Source organism: Zerene cesonia, chromosome 14 (genome assembly GCF_012273895.1).
Source record: "Zerene cesonia ecotype Mississippi chromosome 14, Zerene_cesonia_1.1, whole genome shotgun sequence".
Lineage (NCBI taxonomy): Eukaryota > Metazoa > Arthropoda > Insecta > Lepidoptera > Pieridae > Zerene > Zerene cesonia.
In genome coordinates, this window is record NC_052115.1 from 4,041,453 (window position 1) to 4,063,874 (window position 22,422).

At 32.6% G+C, this 22,422-nt stretch overlaps 2 protein-coding genes across 5 annotated transcripts in view; one reads left to right on the plus strand and one right to left on the minus strand.

The window, feature by feature from the left end:
• The window catches only part of LOC119832037 (putative glycerol kinase 5), a 9,660-nt gene extending 4,767 nt beyond the window's left edge, over positions 1-4,893 (minus strand). The window contains exons 1-6 of the mRNA XM_038355623.1: positions 4,554-4,893; positions 4,182-4,275; positions 3,109-3,278; positions 2,902-2,991; positions 2,193-2,307; positions 1,282-1,484 (exon numbers count right to left, since the gene is read on the minus strand). Of these exons, the coding sequence (XP_038211551.1) occupies positions 1,282-1,484; positions 2,193-2,307; positions 2,902-2,991; positions 3,109-3,278; positions 4,182-4,275; positions 4,554-4,655 (774 nt within the window). The 5' untranslated portion in view covers positions 4,656-4,893. The remainder of the gene's footprint in view (positions 1-1,281; positions 1,485-2,192; positions 2,308-2,901; positions 2,992-3,108; positions 3,279-4,181; positions 4,276-4,553) is intronic.
• A 1,992-nt stretch (positions 4,894-6,885) lies between these two features.
• The window catches only part of LOC119831966 (CREB-regulated transcription coactivator 3-like), a 19,640-nt gene continuing 4,103 nt past the window's right edge, over positions 6,886-22,422 (plus strand). Inside the window, exons 1-12 of one of the 4 annotated variants that reach the window (XM_038355542.1) lie at positions 6,886-7,078; positions 7,629-7,796; positions 8,560-8,738; positions 11,875-12,032; positions 12,976-13,075; positions 14,034-14,238; positions 14,743-14,889; positions 17,292-17,339; positions 18,943-19,050; positions 19,258-19,356; positions 20,555-20,623; positions 21,635-21,730. In XM_038355542.1, the coding sequence (XP_038211470.1) occupies positions 6,965-7,078; positions 7,629-7,796; positions 8,560-8,738; positions 11,875-12,032; positions 12,976-13,075; positions 14,034-14,238; positions 14,743-14,889; positions 17,292-17,339; positions 18,943-19,050; positions 19,258-19,356; positions 20,555-20,623; positions 21,635-21,730 (1,491 nt within the window). In that variant the 5' untranslated portion in view covers positions 6,886-6,964. The remainder of the gene's footprint in view (positions 7,079-7,628; positions 7,797-8,559; positions 8,739-11,874; positions 12,033-12,975; positions 13,076-14,033; positions 14,239-14,742; positions 14,890-17,291; positions 17,340-18,942; positions 19,051-19,257; positions 19,357-20,554; positions 20,624-21,634; positions 21,731-22,422) is intronic. The other 3 variants (XM_038355539.1, XM_038355541.1, XM_038355540.1) reach the window with 3 other exon arrangements.

The following is a 22,422-nucleotide window of genomic DNA, read 5'->3' on the forward strand; positions in this document are numbered from 1 at the left end:
AGTAATAAATGTTATTTGCAGTTAACAATTTTCTTTTTTCTTTATTACAATATTTATGGCAAGACTAGGTATACATACATGTTCATGCATACATCTTTGCGCCAATAGAAAATATTATATGCTTACAGAAACACAAAATTTATACAATATAAATCCCATTCATGAATCTTTTATAAATTACATGTTGTTATTTGATTGCACAAACGACAGGAAATGACCAAATAAAATCTCAGAAAAAAAACAAAAATAATATTCACTTTATATTTTCTCAAGGCAACTCACATGATTTCTACATTGTTTCGTTGTATTTTAAAAAGGATGCAAACATATGTTTCGACTATGAACAAATATTAGTTGTCACATCATGTATGTGTAAAAAAAAGTAAACATACAAAGTAGACCAAAAACACTAATATCACGATTTAGATGGTAATTTCGTGGCTATGAAAAAAGGGTAAAAATTTCAAAAAATATGACTCGAGCGCGTCAAATAAAGATATTAGTGGTCAATTACAACATAAGAAGTCCAATTTCGCTAAACTGACGATTTGAGCGTAACGTTTGAGAATTTTAGATATTTTTTAATTCCCTACGGCTTCTGTGAGCGCACCCACCAAAATTAACTGCTCACACTTTCTGGAGGTACCTAGCAATAGGTAAGATACCTTCGCTTATAATAATTTGACGAGCTCGAGTCAATCCCAAAATCCGCACTCGGGGGCTCCCCACTATAAAATGTTCCACAGGTTTCCATCCATTCTACACCACGTAGATATGACGACACCCAAAATCCCGCTCTTCCTTGATAGTAATTTTACACTGTCAAGGGTGAGCAGGGTTCTGGGTATACGCAAAACATATGTCTTCAAAGTTTTCTTGAATATCTTCTTGAGAATATAATCAGGGGGTCAAAAGTCATCAGGAGGCGTCCATACATTATGTGTTCTATTGTAATTCCTGTAGTAATGTGTAACGTTATTCTCTTTTTAACGAATTAGGGAATTATCTTAATTGAATTACGATTACGCTTAAGAATCGACTCTCACGCAAATTGGCAAGTAATTAATAATTAGTAATATAAACAATTTAATATAATTACATTTCGAAAAAGTTAGATTTTGCATATGTATTAATAATTTATAGGAAATTGTGTTTGTAAGTGTGTGTGTGTGTGTGTTTGTACCTGGTGTATGGTGATTATAGGTGTTATTGTATGTAAAATATATTATTTATTATTATTAAACAAAAAATATACAGATTTCCGAAACTAAATCTACTTACACAACACCTTATCGGTATAGGATGTCCCCAAATCTCCTTCGCAGTGCATGTAAAATGTTCGCCCGCTGTATCAACGACTGTCGGCAACATGGACATTCGTATACCAAATATGGACATGGCCCACCCCGCCCATTGCATTGTGAACGGATCGAAAAAACCAGTGGCGGACGCTGATGACACATCACTCATATGCAACTTGCTATCTGAAAGAAATTTGAAAGTCATGATAGTATAGAAGTATTTCAGAGCCGTGAGTTCCTCAAACGCTTATTTTCATTTAAAACATACAAAGGCACAAATAACCTTTTAGTTTTTTAAGCCTGTCTATATTTTGAATGAATGAAATAAATGAAAATTCTTTATTGCGTAAAAAAAAACAAAAAATAAACAGGCGTACAAAAATCTTAAATTAAATACCGAAAGGCGGCCTTATCGCTAGGTAGCGATCTCTACCAGGCAACTCTAACAATACAGGAAAATAAAAATATATTTTTTTAAGTGTAGAGCAATCTTTGACATGAATCGATTTTATTTGGATTTTAATAGCCCATGATGATAGTCTTTATTTTGAATATCAAACATAATATCATACAATTTCTATTATATTATATTGTACTATTATGTATACATAATAATATTATTTTACTACTTAATCTCAATCTAATAATGCCGAAAATTTTGTTTTTTTCGTTTCATTTCATTATTACAAAGTAATTAAATGTTAAGAACCAAACATGTAATTTAAAATACAAAATCATTCTCAAACTAAATTTAAAATAAGTGTTTATTAAGTGTTGTTCTTTGTTTCAACTTGTGCGCTAAATAAAAACATTTTACGACGCAAATCACATTTTTCCTTGAGCAGTTGAATAAAGCGGGAAAAAAGGGCAATTATTTATCTTCTTAATTACCTGTCATTTTATACAACAGCCAAGTGTCTAAAGTCCCAAACATAGCGTCATTTCTCTCCACTGCAGTCTTGAGTTCAAGTATATTATGTAATGCCCAATATAATCTTAATGTTGTCTACAACAAAAAAGGAAATTTGTACTATTCTTAAAAATATACTGTATCAGAACCAATCTATGCTATGGTATATTTCAAACACTTTACAATAGGCAATTATCACCTACCATTAATGCAATAGAATTTAATTGAAACTTATTTGTAATGCAGGTTATATATCATATGACACATTAATAATAAATTATTTAAAGATCATTTCTTTTATGCCCATCAAATTGATGTACTCTTTAAAAATCATATATAATCAATAATTATATTGTAACTGATCACAAATTTCTAGAAAAAAACATTACTAAATGAAAATTATTTGTAGTTACAACACATACAAATAACAAGATTAAGAAATACTTAAACTCCAAGGATACAAAGTTCACATAGTATGTAAATTAGGATGTTAAATATTTGTTCATTATCTTTAAGTTTATGGGACAAAAACTTTAAGTCAGATCTTTACAAGAAATCATCTTTAAGTAATACATTTAGATAATATGACCTTGCTTAACAACCTCTTATATAGTAATATTTGCTGGTTGTTGGGATGTTAAATATGATTAAAATTATTATGCATGCATATGTATGTGTAATATTGCTTACCTGATTATTAGAAAACTTAAAAACACTTCCAGCTTTAAATCTTTTACTCCTTGATACAATAAAAAGCATATATGCACCAAACTTTATAAACTGAAACAAAAACCACAAACTAATACCAAAACTAAAGTGATAAAAACATGTTTGTGTTCAACACTGTCAATAGTAAAATAATTTCGTAATACAGTGTTCTTAAGTTCTATTAAATACCTTCCAAATGTAAGAATCATTCCACTGTTTGACCAATTTGTCCGCTCTCAAGTCCTTCCATGTCACAAATCTTTGAAAAGGTTTACCAGTCTCTTTTGACCATGTGATAAAAGTACTGCGCTGTGTTGATATGCCCATAGCAGTAATTTGACCCGCACTTAAACTTGCACCTGTTTGATAAATAAATACTTTGTTGTAATACTTTGATTCAAACTAATAATAAAAAAAAAATCATTCATTTCAGATTCTATTTCATGATAAGAATGATAAGAACAATTTTCTGTAGGAATGTTAAATGCTTAAAATAGAAATGAACTATAATGAACCTCTTGATTTAAGTTTTCTTTTTCCAGTACATTAAACTACATTTAAAAAAATGTGAGAAATAATTGCACACCTAATACTATCTACACTCATGCTAGAATACACACTTATACATACACACATACTATCATATTATGCCTCACCACAAACTTTTGTACTTTGCAAGTTATTTTTCTGTAATTGTTAATTGATACTGAGGTTGAGGATTTGGTGATCTGTGATAGTGGTTGATACCCATTTCAAACACCAGTTTCCAGCCAAATGTTTAATTATTCTTTATGTGAGTGTATATTTGTGAATTGTTAGGAGAAACAAATACATTATGAGATTGATTTGATAGTGTATTTTTTAAATTTGAGTGTGAAATTCTGTGCTTTTTTCTAATTCAACTACTTTCTGAATGATAATGTAGAAGCAGATACTTTCCAATAAAGGAGATCTTAATTGTGGTCATATGTTGTGGCTAGTCTGCATACACCAAAGAATAAAATTACACACAAAGTAATCTCCACTACAAGAAATCAAAGCCAAACCTTCATAGTAAAAACTATACTGAATTAAGCTCTATACTATTGACAAATCCATATTTCAATTATACCATGTAAAAAAAAATAAAAAATTACGCTACTAATTTAGAACCTAATTAATTTATTGTAACATTGTTTAAAAGTATAGGTAATTCAGGGGGAACGACCTATACTTATAAATACTTGACAGAATTTTTAAAAAAGATCCAACATCTAACATACTATTTAATGCTTTCTTTACAACATCCACAACAGATCTCCATAATTCATCTGGGTCAATTTCCACATAGCCAGGGTGCGGATAATGCAGTATTACCTGAAATTAAAAATATTTATACAATATTTCGCGTTTGTTTGCTACATTCAAAATCAGTTATTCCATCATAGTTACAACAGTAGTTATTAATTTGAACATGAACATGATATTTAATTGCAAAATAAATTCAGCTCAACAATTACATAGTAACAGATGCAGTTATATAAACATCTACACATGGCTTCTAAATCTATGCAGTAATTTAATTATTGAAATAGAAAATGATGGCCTGCATACAAAACCAATACAAAGTTGCTAAATATTTTATTGACACTTACATTGTCTACTTCCTTGGCTACTGTCTCAGTACGAGTATTATAAATAACAGCACGTATTGTTGTAGTCCCTATGTCTAATGATAAAATATATTTTTCTTCCATTTTAAGAGTAAAATTAAATCTTATATATATATAGTTTTCTTATATTATATTATTGCAATTTAATTATATAATTAGATAACAATAACACTTCTTACAACGCACTTAATAATATATTCATTACAACAAAAATAGCTCCGATTTGTACAAGAAAAAAGAAAGTACGAGTTTCTTTTTTTTATAAAATTTTTCATTTAGGAACGAGTAACCAGTTTCGAGCGTTTTCCGAACCATTTCTGATTCTGCCAACTGTCGAGTGAGTGACAAAAACACTGACATTGACATGACAACAAAAGCTAGCAACACTGACATTGAGCAACAAAATTTTCACATATTTACCATTATAGTTTGATGATATTTACTGGTTTTTCATAGTCTTTTTATATGTCATCATCGGCAATGGAGCTGGTGGGTCGTCTGATGGTTGAAGCCATGAATATTTGGAGAGGCGTAAGGTCGATTGCAGATCTTACGCCTATACACATGGATTGTCGATTTTAAACTGGAAAGGGATTAAAACAAATTGACGAGAGGGATAAATGAATGGACTGGGACGGGTAAGGAAAAGCATATGGACCTATTTTACGCCGATCTTCTGGGGGGCATGTACAATGTACCTAACATTTAGTATGGTATCGATTTGATTTTTCACAAAAGGTAGTCTTTTTTGGCACAGAACATTAAAGATCAAACTTTATCCCACCAAATATATTTCATGTGAAAAAGATATCAAACCTAATGTAGAGCCAAGCTTCTGAATTTACACGGCCTAATTTTATCGACCCTAACTTCATAAATTCTGCATATCAATAAAAATGCATGGCTTCGCCGTTTCACTACTATTGTGGAGGTGACGGGAATATTTAGTTTCTGAAGTAAGTAACGTAACTCATTTTAGAGGGTGAAAGTTATGTTTATGATATAGATTTTTATTGTGGGAGTCGAGCACGCTTCGGCACGAATTGGACCAGCTCGCACCGGGGAAGTACCACACCCCCACAGAAAACCGGCGTGAAATAGTGGCATGCCACTGTGTTTAGTACGGTGAGTGGGGGAGCCGGAGGCCTATTTCCTTTTCCTCACCCGTCCCAGTCCATTCCTTCTTTCCTGTCATGAATCCGTTCCTTTTCCCTTACCCACTAAAAGCGGGCAGCGCATTCGCAGAGGCACTACCTTTGCGAATGTTCATGGGCGGTGGTGATCATTTTCCATCAGGCGAACCACCAGCTAAGTTGCCCGCTATGACATAAAAAAAAAAATGATTTTTTTTTGGTAACTACTAATGGTGTACTAAACTTAGATTGCATTGCAAATTGCAGCTTTTTAACGCTACCCTTCAGTAGCCAAATATTGTGATGATCATCGTTGTGTCGGTGGCGAAATCGGTGTATTTTGGATATCATTAAAATCTTAAGTATTAGAACTATTCAATTGAGACTTTAATCCTACTAATATTATAAATGCGAAAGTTTGTAAGGATGTGTGTGTGTTTGTTGCTCTTTCAGGCAAAAACTACTGAACCGATTGCAATAAAATTTGGCACGTAGACACCTGGACAACTGGAATAACATATAGGCTTTTTATCCCGATATTCCTACGGGATACGAACTTACGCAGGTGAAACCGCGGGGCGCAGCTAGTGTTTAATAAATCTATTATTGATATCATATACTAAGAATACGAACTAACTGGTACATCGAAACCAACACTATGAGGGTAAAATGTAGATAGTGTCTTTGCGCTTCGCTAGGCTCGTCTTGGCGGGGGCATAATTTTCAATGAAGCGATTTATATTTTGTTTGTTTAAATGTTCTTTATTTAAAGTTTTACCAATCATATTCAACGTGTAAACGTAATAAATAAACAGAATGGTCATCATTATTAACTAGTTTATTTTTATTGATCTGTACAAATAAATCTTACGATAATTGTGCACAATAACTTCTCACAATACCACAATAGTTAACACTTAAAATCATGTTTTTACATATATAACGCGAAACAAAACGTCAGCGATTAATGTGGATTACCTTAAATTCCCTACTTATTCCGGAAAAAGGTCGCTGGATACAAGGACTTATTAACGGATACATATAATGAAAAATCGCGTTTTAAATCCGTTTGTCTTAAATTCTATATATTTAATATTTCTATCTGTTGCGTGTTATATTCTCTATACATTGTCTTTTGTTTTTTTGATTTTGCAATCTGGCAATTTTTGTCTGTCGTCTTTGACAGGCAAGCGCGTTTTGGTTCTAGGAGCGCAGAAAATTGTGATGTAAAAAGAGAAGAATAAATGTTTGTTGATCATCATGGCGAATCCTAGGAAATTTAGTGAAAAAATAGCCCTTCATAATCAAAAGCAGGCAGAGGAAACAGCTGCATTTGAAAAAATTATGCGTGAAGTCTCCGACGCAACCAATAAGGTATGTCGCGAATCGCCTATTTACTCAGGCAATCGCTTCCTGGCCGTCAAATGTGCTAGCCGACGTAAACAATAATCGCTAGAATAATTCACTTTTTGCGACTTAAAATATTTTATGGTTTTTCATAAAAACAAATTGAAAACAATATCTATATAGCATTTTTTTTTTATTATGTACTGTTTGCATCAAAATAGCTAGAAATATTCTTGTTATATGATATTCTCTTACACCATAGCATAATAAATAAACCAGCATCTAAGAAATATTTAAAACAACAATTTCCTCACACATAGTTTTTCTTAACAGTGAATATTTCTGTTATTGTTTATCTATCAGTGTTAAGGTGCTATTATTTATCTCAGTACTATTATGGTCTCGGGATGTTTATCGATATCCTAATACTCATTTTTCTATCGAATTAATTATTAAGTATAAATTATGATAATATTTATTTTTTGATTAGTATTGAATGTTTTCCATAATAGGCTTATGTCTAGTGTTGTGGTAATGAATACAGGGAAAGAAAAATCTTGAACCTAAATGGTTACAGGTAAATTCAAATAGTAGAAGAACACGTGTAAAAGCAACTACAGAGTTGGTTGAGAGTGTTGAACCCCAGATTGTACAAAACCAACAGACAATGGGTTCATTCCGAAGTGGCTCTCTTCCTAATGTTGCAGCACCGCAACCACCCACTACTCAACCAGAGATCATAAAGGTTTCTCATTCCTTCGAAACTGCATTTAAAATATGTAGTGTGTTGTCAACTCGCTGATTTCGATTATTTTTGTTTGAGGCCACCCTTATACTGTATGCTATTTTTTTAGTAGTTAAGTTATATTTATTTTACATTCAACTTAAATATACTGTCTAGTAAACATTAATAGAGTTGCTAAAATTTATAATTTATTGTTTATTGTTTTCAGCAATGTAATAAAAATTATTGTCTATTGATTGTCCATAGTTTATCATAGTACTTCAATTATTTGTTGGATCTGGATGCTCACAGTTTTTATTTATTTTGTAACATGTGTTTTCCAGGTTTTATACATGGCCATGCCATCATCTGTTTGCCTTATAAACACTTCAAAAACATGTTCTATACTGTACCTTATGCAGATTGAAATAAAGTTTATAATGTGTTGTTATTTATTAATATTTTGTTTTTCTTTTTTTATGAAAGTAGCTGTTTTTGAAGGTCTATGGGAATGTTTGTCATATTATTTACACTTTTTAATGTAGCATGTGTAGATTGCCTTAAGCTTTTGAGTTAATCTTACCATCAGTGTTAATTCATATTGAATATAATGGAGTATTATTTAAACATTATTTGAAAAATAATTTGCTGTTCTAGAAATTGGTTAGATTCAAGTTAAAGTGTTATTATTATTTATTGTCTAATTTATTAACATGCTACTTGATAGCAAACTACATTGAAAATTTTGATCATAATGAAATGTGTTTTTTTTTTGCTCCAACAGCCAGAGGAATCAACAATACCAACACAATATGCAATGTCTGGTGCGAGAAGCGGTGGGATGTCCCCCTCGCCGCGGTCGCCGGGGCAACGGGGGCGAGCTTCGTCTTCCGTTGGACCTATGCGGAGGCCGGCAGATCGGAAGCACGATACAAGTCCATATGGAAGTACTGTATATCTTAGGTAAGCAATATTTTACAAGCAAATTTTATACATTTCATTTCGAGAATTTCTTGGTTAAAAATAAATTTTTCATACATTTACAATGAAGACTTATTTCCTCTCTGAGTATAATATGCATTGAAACATTGAAATAAAATAAAATCTGTAAATAAGCAATAGCAAAATCAAGGCTCTCCATATGAGTAAAGTTAGAAATAAAAACCTAACGGCGCAATCCAAAGTACTGACACTTCGTCAAATTAGAGATATTAGGTCTTTTAAGATGATTTTTTTTTTATGGTCATGCTGAGTTTGGTTTTACTTTGATACTAGTGACCCACTTCACATTGGTTTGATTATGCATGATATACACATAGAAACCTTTCTCTTGAATTCTTTTCTTCTCTATCTCTTTCTATTAAAAAAAGCCACATCAAAATAAGTTTCGTAGTTTTAAGTATCTAAGCATACATAAAGACTGGCAGTGGGGAGCAACTGTTTTATATGTAGTGATGCTTTATTCCACATTTTTATTTTATTTGTATAGGAAATTTATTTTTGTGTGCTGTTACTATTAGTAATCACGAATTGATATTTGTTCAAGCTCCTACATTATGGAGTATTGACACAAGTAATAAGATTACATCAAGCTTGTCAATACATTATTATCATGTGTTACAAAATTCGGGAAATTTTTTGTTTGAAATATCGTTTAAATCTATCGTCAAACATATTATCTATGAAGAGTTGTTTAGAGTGTAAGGGAGATTTTTCAAAACCCCAATAATGAAATTTATAACTTAGCTTAAGCTTAACGGTTTGATTGATTGAACTACAGGACCAATAAAATATCAGTTAAGTGCGAGTCGAACTCGTGACACGTACGATTTAGCACAAATAAACTAAAGAGCTCTGCAAAAACTTGGTCATCCATCCAGTTTATAACCGTGCTAACCGCTGCTTTACATTGATTTTTTATTTGTTTTTAAAACCGCAACAAAAAGTAGGCACATCATCTCTGAAAATTTATACTGTCTAACCATCATGGTTCATGATATATAAGTCAGATGACAAATGGACGTATAGATAGACAGACGGTTAGTGAATTTTTTAGTAACAGGGACGTGTTTTACCCTTTTGGATACGGAACTCTTAATATTATCCAGATTGTCGAATGATTACGCTCCATACTACAATAATATCATTTACTAAAATATCAAGTCAAAATAATCGGTAACCTTTTTTAATTTCCTATAGCAACACGTCATTGTTTAAAAGTAAAAGGGACTTAATAGCCAAGGATTATTTGTGAGGTCAATGAAAGTAATGTTTTCCAGGTTTCTTTATGCTATGAAATTATGCGATATATTATTACAAATTTATTTTCCGGTTTGACTATAAATCTATAGTGTTTATTGGATTTCTGAACGGATTTTAAGGATGCTTGGCAGTGATGTAGCTTATGTACAAGAATTAAACGTGAAGTATTGAAAAATACTTGCATTTGCCCGCGGCTTCGACCGCGCCTGAAACCGCGCGGCACAACTAGTGTTACCTAAGACAATGTATACGGTCTACTTTCTGTGCAACACTAAAACACATGCAAGTATGACCAAGTTCCCATTGTCATTCATTTGAGCAAAACCTCATTCATAATTAATAAATTTATTGTTTGAGCTTATGACAAATATGAACAGGAAACAATTTGCATCGGCATTGGTCTGTACTTGGAAGTGACTTGATCCTGTAGCCACAGTTTAGGGTCAACGGACTATATACTTCTTACCTATTTGAATAGAGGACGAAACCGCATAGCATGCAATCGATTACGTCAAACGATACCAAATTATAATTTGAACGTGTACACGGCTTGTGGCATTTAATACGTTTGGCTAGTATAATCTACAAGTTTACTAAAAATTAAACATGCTGTCTATAGCTATAGTAAAACAATTACCAGACCATTTCTGTACATTAAATGTTTATTATAATGTAGTAATTGCTATGCAATATTGACGTTTCATAGACCCAAAAATATAATATTTATAGTAGTACCGAGGCATAAAAATAAATTCGCATTATAGTTAAATGAGATGGAAATGTATTTAAATGAGATTTCTAAATAAGTTTTTTGTTTTAGTAATAATTATTTTCAACAAAATGCAAAATGTCAGAACTAGACCAAATTTACACGGGAGGCAACGGCTTTCGGTTCACCCAGTCAAAAAAAAGTTCATATAACAAAGACAAAAAAATGAAATATCAAATCGATAACCTCCTCCTTTTTAAAACGATACGCATCTAAAGTCGTTAAAAATCTCCTACTGCCTTTCTTTCTTTCCACGAAATAAACAAATTTGTAGGGCATTCGAAGCCGCGGGCGAAGGACTTGTAGTTAGAATAGGTTAACTTAAAATTTTTTTCACCACTTTGAACTCGGTTGAACTCGGTTTAGAAACCACTTTTAATGGTAGGTTTTTAAAAGCAGAAAAATTTAATGTAAATAATTTAGGCGCCAAAAATCCATACTCTTCATTTATTAGTTGTATTGATTATAGCCAGCGTCACAATTACAATTAATTCTCATCAAATCAGCCACCCCGCCACGCGAATCTCAAATCGATAAAACAATGTTAACGCTACAAAGCGTTCCATTTAATTATTTTCATTTAATATACCTACATTCAATTAAAAACCTACACAAAAAAAAAAAAATATACGCTCTTTCTAGCGCTGTCGGATGATTTGATATTTATTGTAACAAAGAGATTTGGATAAATAATGAATCATTATATTATTGACGTCACTACTGGCATACGCCATGCATGCATATATTTAAGTTAAATTTTTTAACTCAAATGAAATAAATACGACAACATTTACAATTTACACTGAATCAAAAAAAGAAATATATATCTAAGATATCCTCCCAATCGAATATGTTGCAAGTTGCAACTCCATACAGACCAAGTAACAAGTAAGCGCGCAAAGACAATGATTGCACCCCTTATTTGACTTCCTTCATAGCCAGTACCAAAGGACTGCATGCAAACAAGCATATAGAAATTATGGAATCCACATTACATTTATTCTATCTAAAACGACTCTCACGTGTATATCATAGAGTTGGTTTTCATTAAAATCGCATTTCTTTCAGCCCACCACCAGATAGTAATTGGCGCAGGACGAACTCAGACTCGGCATTACACCAATCGTGCGGGGAGCAACAGGTCGCGGCGCCCCCGCTCTCTCCGCACCATCCATTGCATTCCCACGCCCACCCACACTTGCACCCACACCAAAATCATAGGAGAGGTGAGAATCTATGTATGGATACGCATTTTTTTATAGATCATCTTAACTCATTTTTTAAAGTCGTTCGAAGTCGAATAAATCGCAATATGTTTGACATAACATTAACTCAACCTTCACGATTAGACATTAAGGTTGATTTTCAAGATGCACATGCAATTGTATTTTTAATCATAATTTTTAAAAAGTTTTATCCTCAAATTCATCAATAATAAACAAATTTTTTTACATATGTTATAGTGTTCAGAGTTCACAAAAGGAAGAATGCCACTATGAGCTAAATATATAACATAATTATGAGGCTAATTTTAGTAATACATGTATAAGGCAAATGAGTGGTGCATTATGTAATTGAATGAAGTTTTAAGTTGTGGCTCACAAAAATAAATTATAATGTGAGGAAAAACAATAAGTTTAATATTTATATATATTGAAATAAAAATATGGTACCAATTTTGACATCACATTGTATCATCATACAAAGATATAATATGCTTTACAGGAAAACTTTGAACCATATAACATTATCTATCGCAAGAAATACCATAATTGTTGCCGTTTAAATACATCATGTATGAAATGACACTAATTACTTTTTGTTTTCACATTTCTACCATAAAATTATGCTTATTAGATAGAATGCGATAAGAACACACTAAATTATATCATATTTATATTCACACATCTTTAAATAAATACTTTTTTAAACCCAAACTAGTCATAAAAAATTTTCGGCTATTTTAAAAAGTAAACAAAGTTTTCTAATATTATAGTGTTAGTCGATTCCTACAAGATTAATAGTGTTGCCACTTTGCGAGTGGTATTAATTAATATACATCACAAGACATGGTTCGTTGTATGCCGACAATGTGTATGACTCAACGGCCTTTTGTTCCCTTCAATAAGGCGAACTGAATGATAATAATGAAATGTGTCTCCGTTTCAGCGGCAAATATGCACCTCGACGTGTTGGCGACTTTGGGTATGAATCCAACGAATCGACCCCGATCGTCGTGTGAAATTCCAAGAATACCAAACAATAATAAGTAAGAATATTATGACTCATTATTTAATATATTCAAGCATAGATTCCTCATAATCATTTGTTATGGTGTATTAACATATTTCCAAGAAAAGCCGGGTCGCTTGTCGATTATGCATTTATTACAGCTTTTACACGTTTGTTGTAAATGAGTGGGCGTATAATAAATTGGTATGTTTAACAAGAATGGCTTATAGTTCTTATAGTTATTCTATTCGTGGATTAATTAGATTATTTATGTGAATATTAATTTCAATTCATTATGGAATTGAACTATTATGTCATATAATCTTTAGAATAAATATTTGTTATATTTAATCTTAACAGTACGTATGTTTATAAATAACTTACCGTAAATACAAATCAATCGTCTTTACGGAAAAAAAAATTAAATAAAAACGCGTTTGTAATAGTTAGAAAACAATCTATATCTAAAATAATGTAATTAACATGATTGATTTCTATTTTGTATGTAATGGATGATAAAATGTAATGAGATAACTTATTATAAATTACTGTCAGAATATTAATATACTGTTCTAATAATTGCTAAACACTTGTTCAGTAAAATATATTTGTTTACAATTGAATTACGAAGACGGGCACGCGTATTCAATTGTTTTTTTTTTTTACTATTTATTAACGTAAATATTTTTCGAATACATTTTTCGAATCATTTTCCAAAGGGGGTTTAAAATCCTGTCTGTCTGTCTATCTGTCAGTCTGTCAGTCTGTCTTTCTGTCCGTCCCCCTGCCACCAAGCTGTATGTCTTATGCGTAATACTTACCAGTTAGACAGTTAAAATGTTCACAGATGATATATTTCTGTTGCCCGGTAATTTGAATGGGTGACCAACAGTTACTCCTTAACTTGTGTGTACGTTACACTTAGCATCAAGTTCGACTCGCACTTGACCGATTTTTATATAATCTGATTGTTAATAAGGTTTTCTTCCCCGCAGCGTGTACGAGAGCGGGGGGGACGGCGGCGGGGGCGGAGGCGGCGGGGGCGGCGGCGGCGGCGGCAAGGGCTCGGGCGGGCTCGCGTGCGAGCTGCAGGTGCCCGGCGGCTCGCTGCCGGACCTCACCTCGGTGCACTTCCCGCCGCCGCACCTGCCGCACTACCTGCCGCACCGCGCCTCGCCCGACTACCATCACCACCGATATGTGTGTATCTCCTATCCGTACCAGTTCTGCTCATGCTACTAATATTGAAATCGCGGAAGTTTGTGTTGAAACGGCGAACGAATTTTGATATCTATAATTCTTTCACCGTTGGATATTTACCCCGTGTGACCCCTGAGTGCTATACTTACTAATTTATATAAATGTGAAAGTCTGTCTGCCTGCAACATATTCAAGACTTCACAGAACCGATTTGCATTTAATTTGAACACATAGAAAAGGCATATCCTAGAAATCACAGGGGAACGGGAAGTATACGTATGGAGCTAGTAGGATCGTTTTCTTTCCCTCTCCCGTCCCAGTCCAATCCTTTTTTCCAGCCATCAATCCTTTCCTTTTCCCTTACCCCTTAAAAGAGGACAACGCATTCGCAGAGGCAATACCTTTGCAAATGTTCATGGGCGGTGGTGATCGCTTACCACCAGGCGAACCACTGGCTCAGTTGTAAAAAGGGTAGCGCGTCTCACGCGGTGCGTTCGGTTGCAGAGCCCCAGCTCGCCGGGCGCGTCGCCGGGCGGCGGCAGCGTGTCGCCGGCGACGGGCGGCCTGTCGCCCGCCTCCGGCTCGCCCGTCGGCGCCACCGTGCCGCCGCCCGGCGTGCACGCGCCCGACCACGCCCTCTACGACACGCAAGTACGTAGTTTATTTTATTTTGGGCAACTTGTAGTACAGTTTTAAATAACTTAAAACTACGACCCATATAAATCTAATACTAATACTATTTATTTAGTGGGAGCGTGTGCGTACTGCATATACCTAAATATCGGCATCTTTGTTTGGCCAAATGCGCGCACAATGGTTTTGTACTCAAATATGAGAGGGAGGAGAGGAGATTACGAAATAATCGGAATCATAAATAATAATGATATCGTTTAAAAGAAGCGCGTGAAAGAAAAAAGAAGGGAAGGCAACAAAAGACGGTAGAGTCATACACATTGTTAGGCGTACAACGAACCGTGTCTTATGATATACATTAATCAATCAAATGGTAACATTACGTATACGTGTGCGGTTATATCTACTCTAATAACTACAAGTATTCATCGTAGAAACATTAAGTATAATAATATACTGTACTAGCGACATCCGGCGAACATTGTTTTGCCTGGCCCTTATCAGCTATGAGTAAAAAAAGTATAGAACCTACTGTCTCACCTACCAAATATAAAGCCGTTTCCTAAGAGTAAGGTAAAAACACTGATATCAGAAATGTAGTCAACTCGCTGAAATTAAATTATTCCGAACTAACTCATTCTGCATTTCTTAAACACTAAAAGAAGCTCTCCGAACGTACGTTTATCTAAAAAAACACGTTAAAATCATCGGCGTGTAGACGCAAACACTCCTGATTTAATTTTTTTATGTAGAAAATACATTTACGCATACCTTAGGTCTGTAGAGCGTGTGTTATTTCCAACTTCCACTATAGAGAAAGCAGTGAACTACCGAATAAAATCTAATGTGATCCGTCAAGTCGATTTTAGAAGCGGGGGTATTTCTTTGAATCCGCTATGTGTATACTACAAAAGTGTTTGGGTCAATTCTTTGGTGTATTCGTGGTCGTCGATTCTGTATGAAACTTTGGTATACGAGTATAGAATATAGATCGATTTGGTACTAGTAGTTGGATATGATGATATGAATAGTGCATTATTAATTATTATATATTGCGTATGTAAGTACATAAATAAATGAATGGCACTTTGTTATACGGACCATAGAGAATGTGTATTTTCTATGAATGGATAATGATTTACAAGTACAATACAGATAACATAAAGAAAATATTCAGTTTAACAAGACAGGTAAAATATATTTTATTTAACAAAGTATATACGATTACGGAATATAGTTTTATACCAAACAGATAAAAAAATAACATACACCGACAATTTATGATAACTTTACCGAAAATGTGCATATATAAATAGGAGGCTTGAAGAGAAATAAAATGGCACAAAATAGATAAAATAAAAAATAATAAATAATCCTTACATACCTCACATCTAATGCACTAGTAATATCGTAAAGAATAAATAGTTATTTTTGAATAGTAAAGAAAAATATTCTAGGCCTTCTTTCAAAAACATATGCAAAAGGAGATCAATGTTGATTTTGTTTTTTTTTTATATCAACCAAGCAGGTGGGTTGCTTGATGGAAACCAACTACCACCGCCCATGAACATTTGCATATATGATACCTTCTCATTATGAAAGATGAATTAATGAAGAAATAAAGAAATTGACTGGTGGACTGAATAAAGAAATTGAATTGAGAAGGGTGAGGAAAAGGCCGGAGGCCCTTTGCTGGAAGTGTATATGCCGAAATATTCTCTTATAATTTTGGTTTAGAAGGGAAACACAGGTTGAGATGGAAAACGATATTCGGAGGGATTCTAGATCACAACTATATTCTATTTTGAGAATTACCATGTATACAGAAAATTTCATTAAAATCGGTTAAGCCGTTTACAGCCGCTACAAAACACTGTGACACAATAATTTTATTTGTACGGATCGGTATTAACTAGTATAACACAAAAAAGTATTGTGTGAAAATTTGTGTTTCAATAGTTTATTTAGGCGCAATAAGAATAAACCCAATAACTTGTAGATGTACGTTAGGTACCTCTGGCTTTCTGGCTGTGGTTGTCTTTGCAATAATGCTGTGTGATGTTTTAGTAGTGTTTTGTGTGTATAGATCATACATCATTTTGAACTGGAATAAAGAATTTGTATTCACAAATAATATTTAAGGTATAAATATTTATATAGGTAAAATATGCCGTTAAAAGATTGACGCCATTAGCAAGATAACCTTAGTTAAAGTTCCAGTGCGTCACAGATAAATATAATTAACATTAATTTAGCGGGAAACAACGCATAATTAGTATTTTTTTATTTTTTTTTATTAGAGGTTGCTTTTAGTAGTACGTGAAATAATGTTATAGATTTCGTTTTACGTTTAACATTTTTTGTTGTTATTTTCGTTGTGTTTATTTGCTTTCTACACCAGTCATTTTTGTTTATTTCAGAATCACTTATCTGTACCAAACACAAATAATTATCTTCATCATAGTAAGGTTCGTTTTCTTTTGTAACAGTTAAAATATTTTTCATCCTCGCATATAATCGCCTTCGTGCTTAAAAACCACTAATTTTTTTTCATATCGATTTCATGAACTAACCTACGTATATAATTTTCTATTCTTACTACGAAAATAATGCGAAATGAAAGCTTTTTTCGACTGCATGCTTTACTCAATTTATATACTTACATCGTTTTTATAAACTATCTTATTGAGTAATATTATTTATACTACTTTCAAATGAAAGCACAATTTTATCTGTTATAATTTTTATTCTATTCCAAAGCATTTTTTATATATATCACACAAGATATAGCAGTATGTACACTATATAGAAAAACATATTCGCGATTTATTCAATGACATCGTAGTTTTTAATAACAAAATAATATGGCACTCATATTCGTTTTGTATTTTGTTATGTTAAAACTATTCAAATTTAATTACAAGTTTTAAGGATATAGTAAAAGAAAATGTACGTTCTATATTTTTACTATGTTTTTCCATAAAGTGTACCAATAACCTTTATCAAGTAAGGAGGTTGAGGCTTTGATCTTTATTTTTAGCTACCATTGGCTAACTTATAATCTTTCAAACGAAAGAAATATCTTGTTCATTATAATTTAGTTTATTTATATGCAGTTTTAAAAGCTTTACCAACATCATACGTATTGCGTTGAATATGTAACAAAATGAGCCTGACTCACTTCATTATTATTTACTATGTAAGGAAAAATGTACTTTCTAAACTCCAAATGTATTTAAATTTATCGGTTTGATTAATCCAATTTAGCATTTTGAAACCCACAATAATTCAGAAATTGCAAAATGCCAGTCCTTTACAGCCTTATAATTATACTCTTCACTAAAGCCTTACCCATCTTCTGGGGCCTTATCGAATGTTAACGATACAAAAAAGATGGTATTAGTATAGTTATTCATTTTAAATCAAAGAAAAATATTATATGTTATTGATGTCACTTGTCATATCTACAAAAATTTAATTACACACTCAACAATTAGCCCTTACCGAGTCCTCACCTTTAAGAGCCAGTGTGTGTTACTTTAAAATTGCCTAGGCATTGTTTTATAGTATACTATAAAAAATATCATAATATTTACATGCTCATTGTTTCATCGTTTTAATTTTACTACTATTATGATAATATGTGCAATTAAGCTAAGTGGTTTTACTAACAATTGACTATGTCGAGAAAACGCTTTATATCTTAATGCGGCAAACGACCATTATAAAAAAAATTGCATGAAAACTTCATGTCATTATGCGAAGTAACTCATCAGCACATTGGCAAAAGAAACATCTTTATATTGTTTTTTTTTTATTAATCTTTACAGTTGTTTTTTAAGTGCTAAAATGCATGATCTGCTTAATTATTATAAGTTGATTTAACGCCATCATCTCAGATCAATAGGAAAACCAAAGCTCATGTAATGAAGCACCATCTGTCTAATTTTTGGAATTATTTAAACCACATAAAACTATTGATTTGAGATGTTCACGCCGCCTGTAACACAAACGCGCTCTATGTCATAATTTAATACCAATATTAATAAGTTTTCATACGAATGATTCCAGAATATGTCGCCGTTAGACCACGGATGGCTCGCATCGAGCTACCAGTCGCATTGTAGTCCGCCCTCGCATTATTCGTCCGCATCAAACATAAATTTACCTTCACCCACAGTGAGTTTTTAAAATAATATCTAGATCATATACAGGTTTAACAAAAGAAGCTTATGTTTATTGAAATCTTTAGATTATGGCAAGGCACCGGGATTATAGAATCTGGTCTGCTTGGTCAAATTTTGCTTTAATATACATACAAATTTTGCTTAAATATACATATACAGATATATTCATATAATCCACATTTAATGATATTTCTTTCAGATGGCGCACAGTCCGGGCAGTCCTGTTGGTGAATCATCACAGACTGACTACAATAATCTACACACAGTGCTTTTACAACCTTTCGAGCAAATCACAATGGTTGGTATTCATTTGATAATATATACAATACGCGCTTAAACATCTCATAATAACTTGTACATATTTTAATCAAATTGTTATTAAAAAATAAAGATGCCATTATAATTAACAAAAGACGTTGTCGTTTGTGGTGGATAACAACCTAATAAAGAATCCTTTCATCGGACTATCTATAAATCTCTAATTATTAATATATTACGTACATAAAGTGTCTCTTTCTGATTTAAAATTTTTAATGGAAAGAAGAGTATCGCTCCAAGGAGATAAAAAACGGACAAATACTATTCTTGTTTATTTCACCAAGAACGTAGTATGCTTCGATAAAAATCTATACTGCAAAAAACTGAGGTTGAATTCGATGTGAGTGTGACAACTTCTACGATGGCACACAACCTGATGAGTGCGCGGGGAAATACCTTTAATTATTTATGAGTATTTAAAATTTCTATGCTTCAATGGAATAGCAGGGAGTTGTGAGTAAATTTAGAAACTAACTAAGCAATGTGAAGCTTCTAAAACAATTAATTCATAGAAGTAAATTGTACTCAGTCAAGTTGATTACTGATAATGATCACTCACCGTTGAGATACCCCGACACGAAAGCATAGAATCGCAGCACTGAATAAATGCACGTATAGATAATTCGAAAAAATAATCTATTGTTAATGTTTAATTATATTAAGAACAACGTATTTAAATGAATTATTGTGACTAACTTGCTGCCGATCACCGGTGCGTGTTACTATTTGTTTTAAAATTAATCGAAAAATTGTTGGAATATTGAATATAGGTATGAACTAACTTCTTTGAGTAATGATTGAAAAAAAAACATTATTTATTCCATTCAGTGCACTCTCGCCGTTAAGAGAAAACTTACATTATCACTCATACTAAGCTATCAAGCTGTTACACCCGTGTGTAACCTGTGAAGAATGTGCCAAAGAATGTAAGTTTGACTCTAAGAATATTGCAACTTGCAGTCAGCTAGAAAATTATCAAATCGACTATTTAATTTATAATTTTAAGGACATCATGCAATTCATTAAAGTCGATTGTACTGTATATAACAATAAATAACACTAATTAATCAATATGTATAATATAAACAAGATAACAACATAAAAACAAATAGTAGCATACACGGCGTTTGTATGTGGCATAAGTAAATGTGTGTAACATTGGTGTAACGTTGGCCAAGGACTGGGCGCAGTTGGTGCAGAGTCTCGTGGAGTCCGGGTGGACCGCGCACGTTCAGGTCGCGGAAAATGTACGACACATTACACACAATATTCAATTCTATATATTTTTTCTTTTTTTTTGAAATAAATGAATAAATATTTAGTATATACTTATTCTACTGATGTCGGATTGCGAGCGAAATGTTTAGTAACGTATGTGTGGGTAGTTGTATATTTTTTGCGGAGTTCGAATGAGAGTGCTATATTTAAGCGTTAAATTGTCTATGACCGATTGTTATAACATGGTTTGCATAAGTATATATACTATTTGTTTTAAATTTTATACACTTTTAAACCTAAATACAAAAAATAAGTATATTTACAGCTAAACTATTTTAGAATTGATAATGAGTTCCGAAAATCGTAAAAAGATATGCAAAATTCGCTCGTGGTCCGAATAAGCGTACTTTATGACGCGTACGTTTCACCCGTAAAGTTAGATAGTTATTCACGGTTACGTATCTATAAATATAAATAGTTTGGGATAATGGTCATAATGCTTTGCTTAAAATGTTCCTTTTCTCTCACTTCACTGCAAACGGTGCTGCTGTAAAAGTATTTTTTAAATTAGAAAAACATCACGATTAAATACATATAATCAAAAGTAAATTTAAAATTAAGAATACTTTTATAATGTAGCACCGTATTGCCTAGAAAAACACATGTACTAAACGCGTTCAGATTTTGTTATGTTCAAGTTCCTTGGCATGCCTTTCGTTACATTCAATACTTGTTATTTTTTGTATAGATGTATTTTGTTACGTACTTATTTAGAGAGAGCAATAATTGTTTGGAACGATTTCTTATTATGGCACAGGCATGGTCGATATCTAGATGGTTAGTGGAGTAAACACACTGTTAGCTGCTTATTTTGTTTGAACCCACCTGCTGCAACGCTTTCACTTCAGAAGCTTAATTGTTTTGTTGGTTACGTGTTGTATTTTTCAGGTTTTTTTTTTTATTAATGTTTTCATTTCGTTTCAAATATGTATCTTAAATTTTTTGATAAGTTTATTAATATTATGTTTCGTTATTAACAGCTAGATCCACCGACGTCCAATTACAACACGACGTACGTAAATCACAGCTCACCGCACTCACCACAGACAACGAATTCACAACACACGTATTCAAGGGTAAGTTTTCAATAAAATCATTAATAGAACCAAAGAATTCATGTCTTGTGTGATTAATCTTATACCTTTAAACGAGCAATTCTTGTATATATATATAATTGGAATCTCGGAATCGGCTCCAACGATTTTTATGAAATTTAGTATACATGGGGTTTCGGGGGCGATAAATCGATCTAGCTAGAAATTTTTTTTAGAAAATGTCATATTCGTATTTTATTCGTGTTTTTTTTTCCTGACATCTATTGGTGAATGATAATACTATTTTGCTTCGTAGATAGCTGGACAACTGAAATAATGTCATATTCGTGTTTTATTCGTGTTTTATTCGTGTTTTATTCGTGTTTTTTTTTCCTGACATCTATTGGTGAATAATAATACTATTTTGCTTCGTAGATAGCTGGACAACTGAAATAATGTCATATTCGTGTTTTATTCGTGTTTTTTTTCCTGACATCTATTGGTGAATAATAATACTATTTTGCTTCGTAGATAGCTGGACAACTGAAATAACACATAGGCACTTTTTATACCGATATTCCTACGGGATACGGTTACGCAGCACGCTTACGCGGTTTCAACCGCGGGTCACAGCTAGTTTGAATTAAGGATACAATTTTTTTCTATAATATTAATATAGTCCAGGGTTTTAAGTATTTCTTTGTATCAGGATTCATATGAATACTCATGATAAA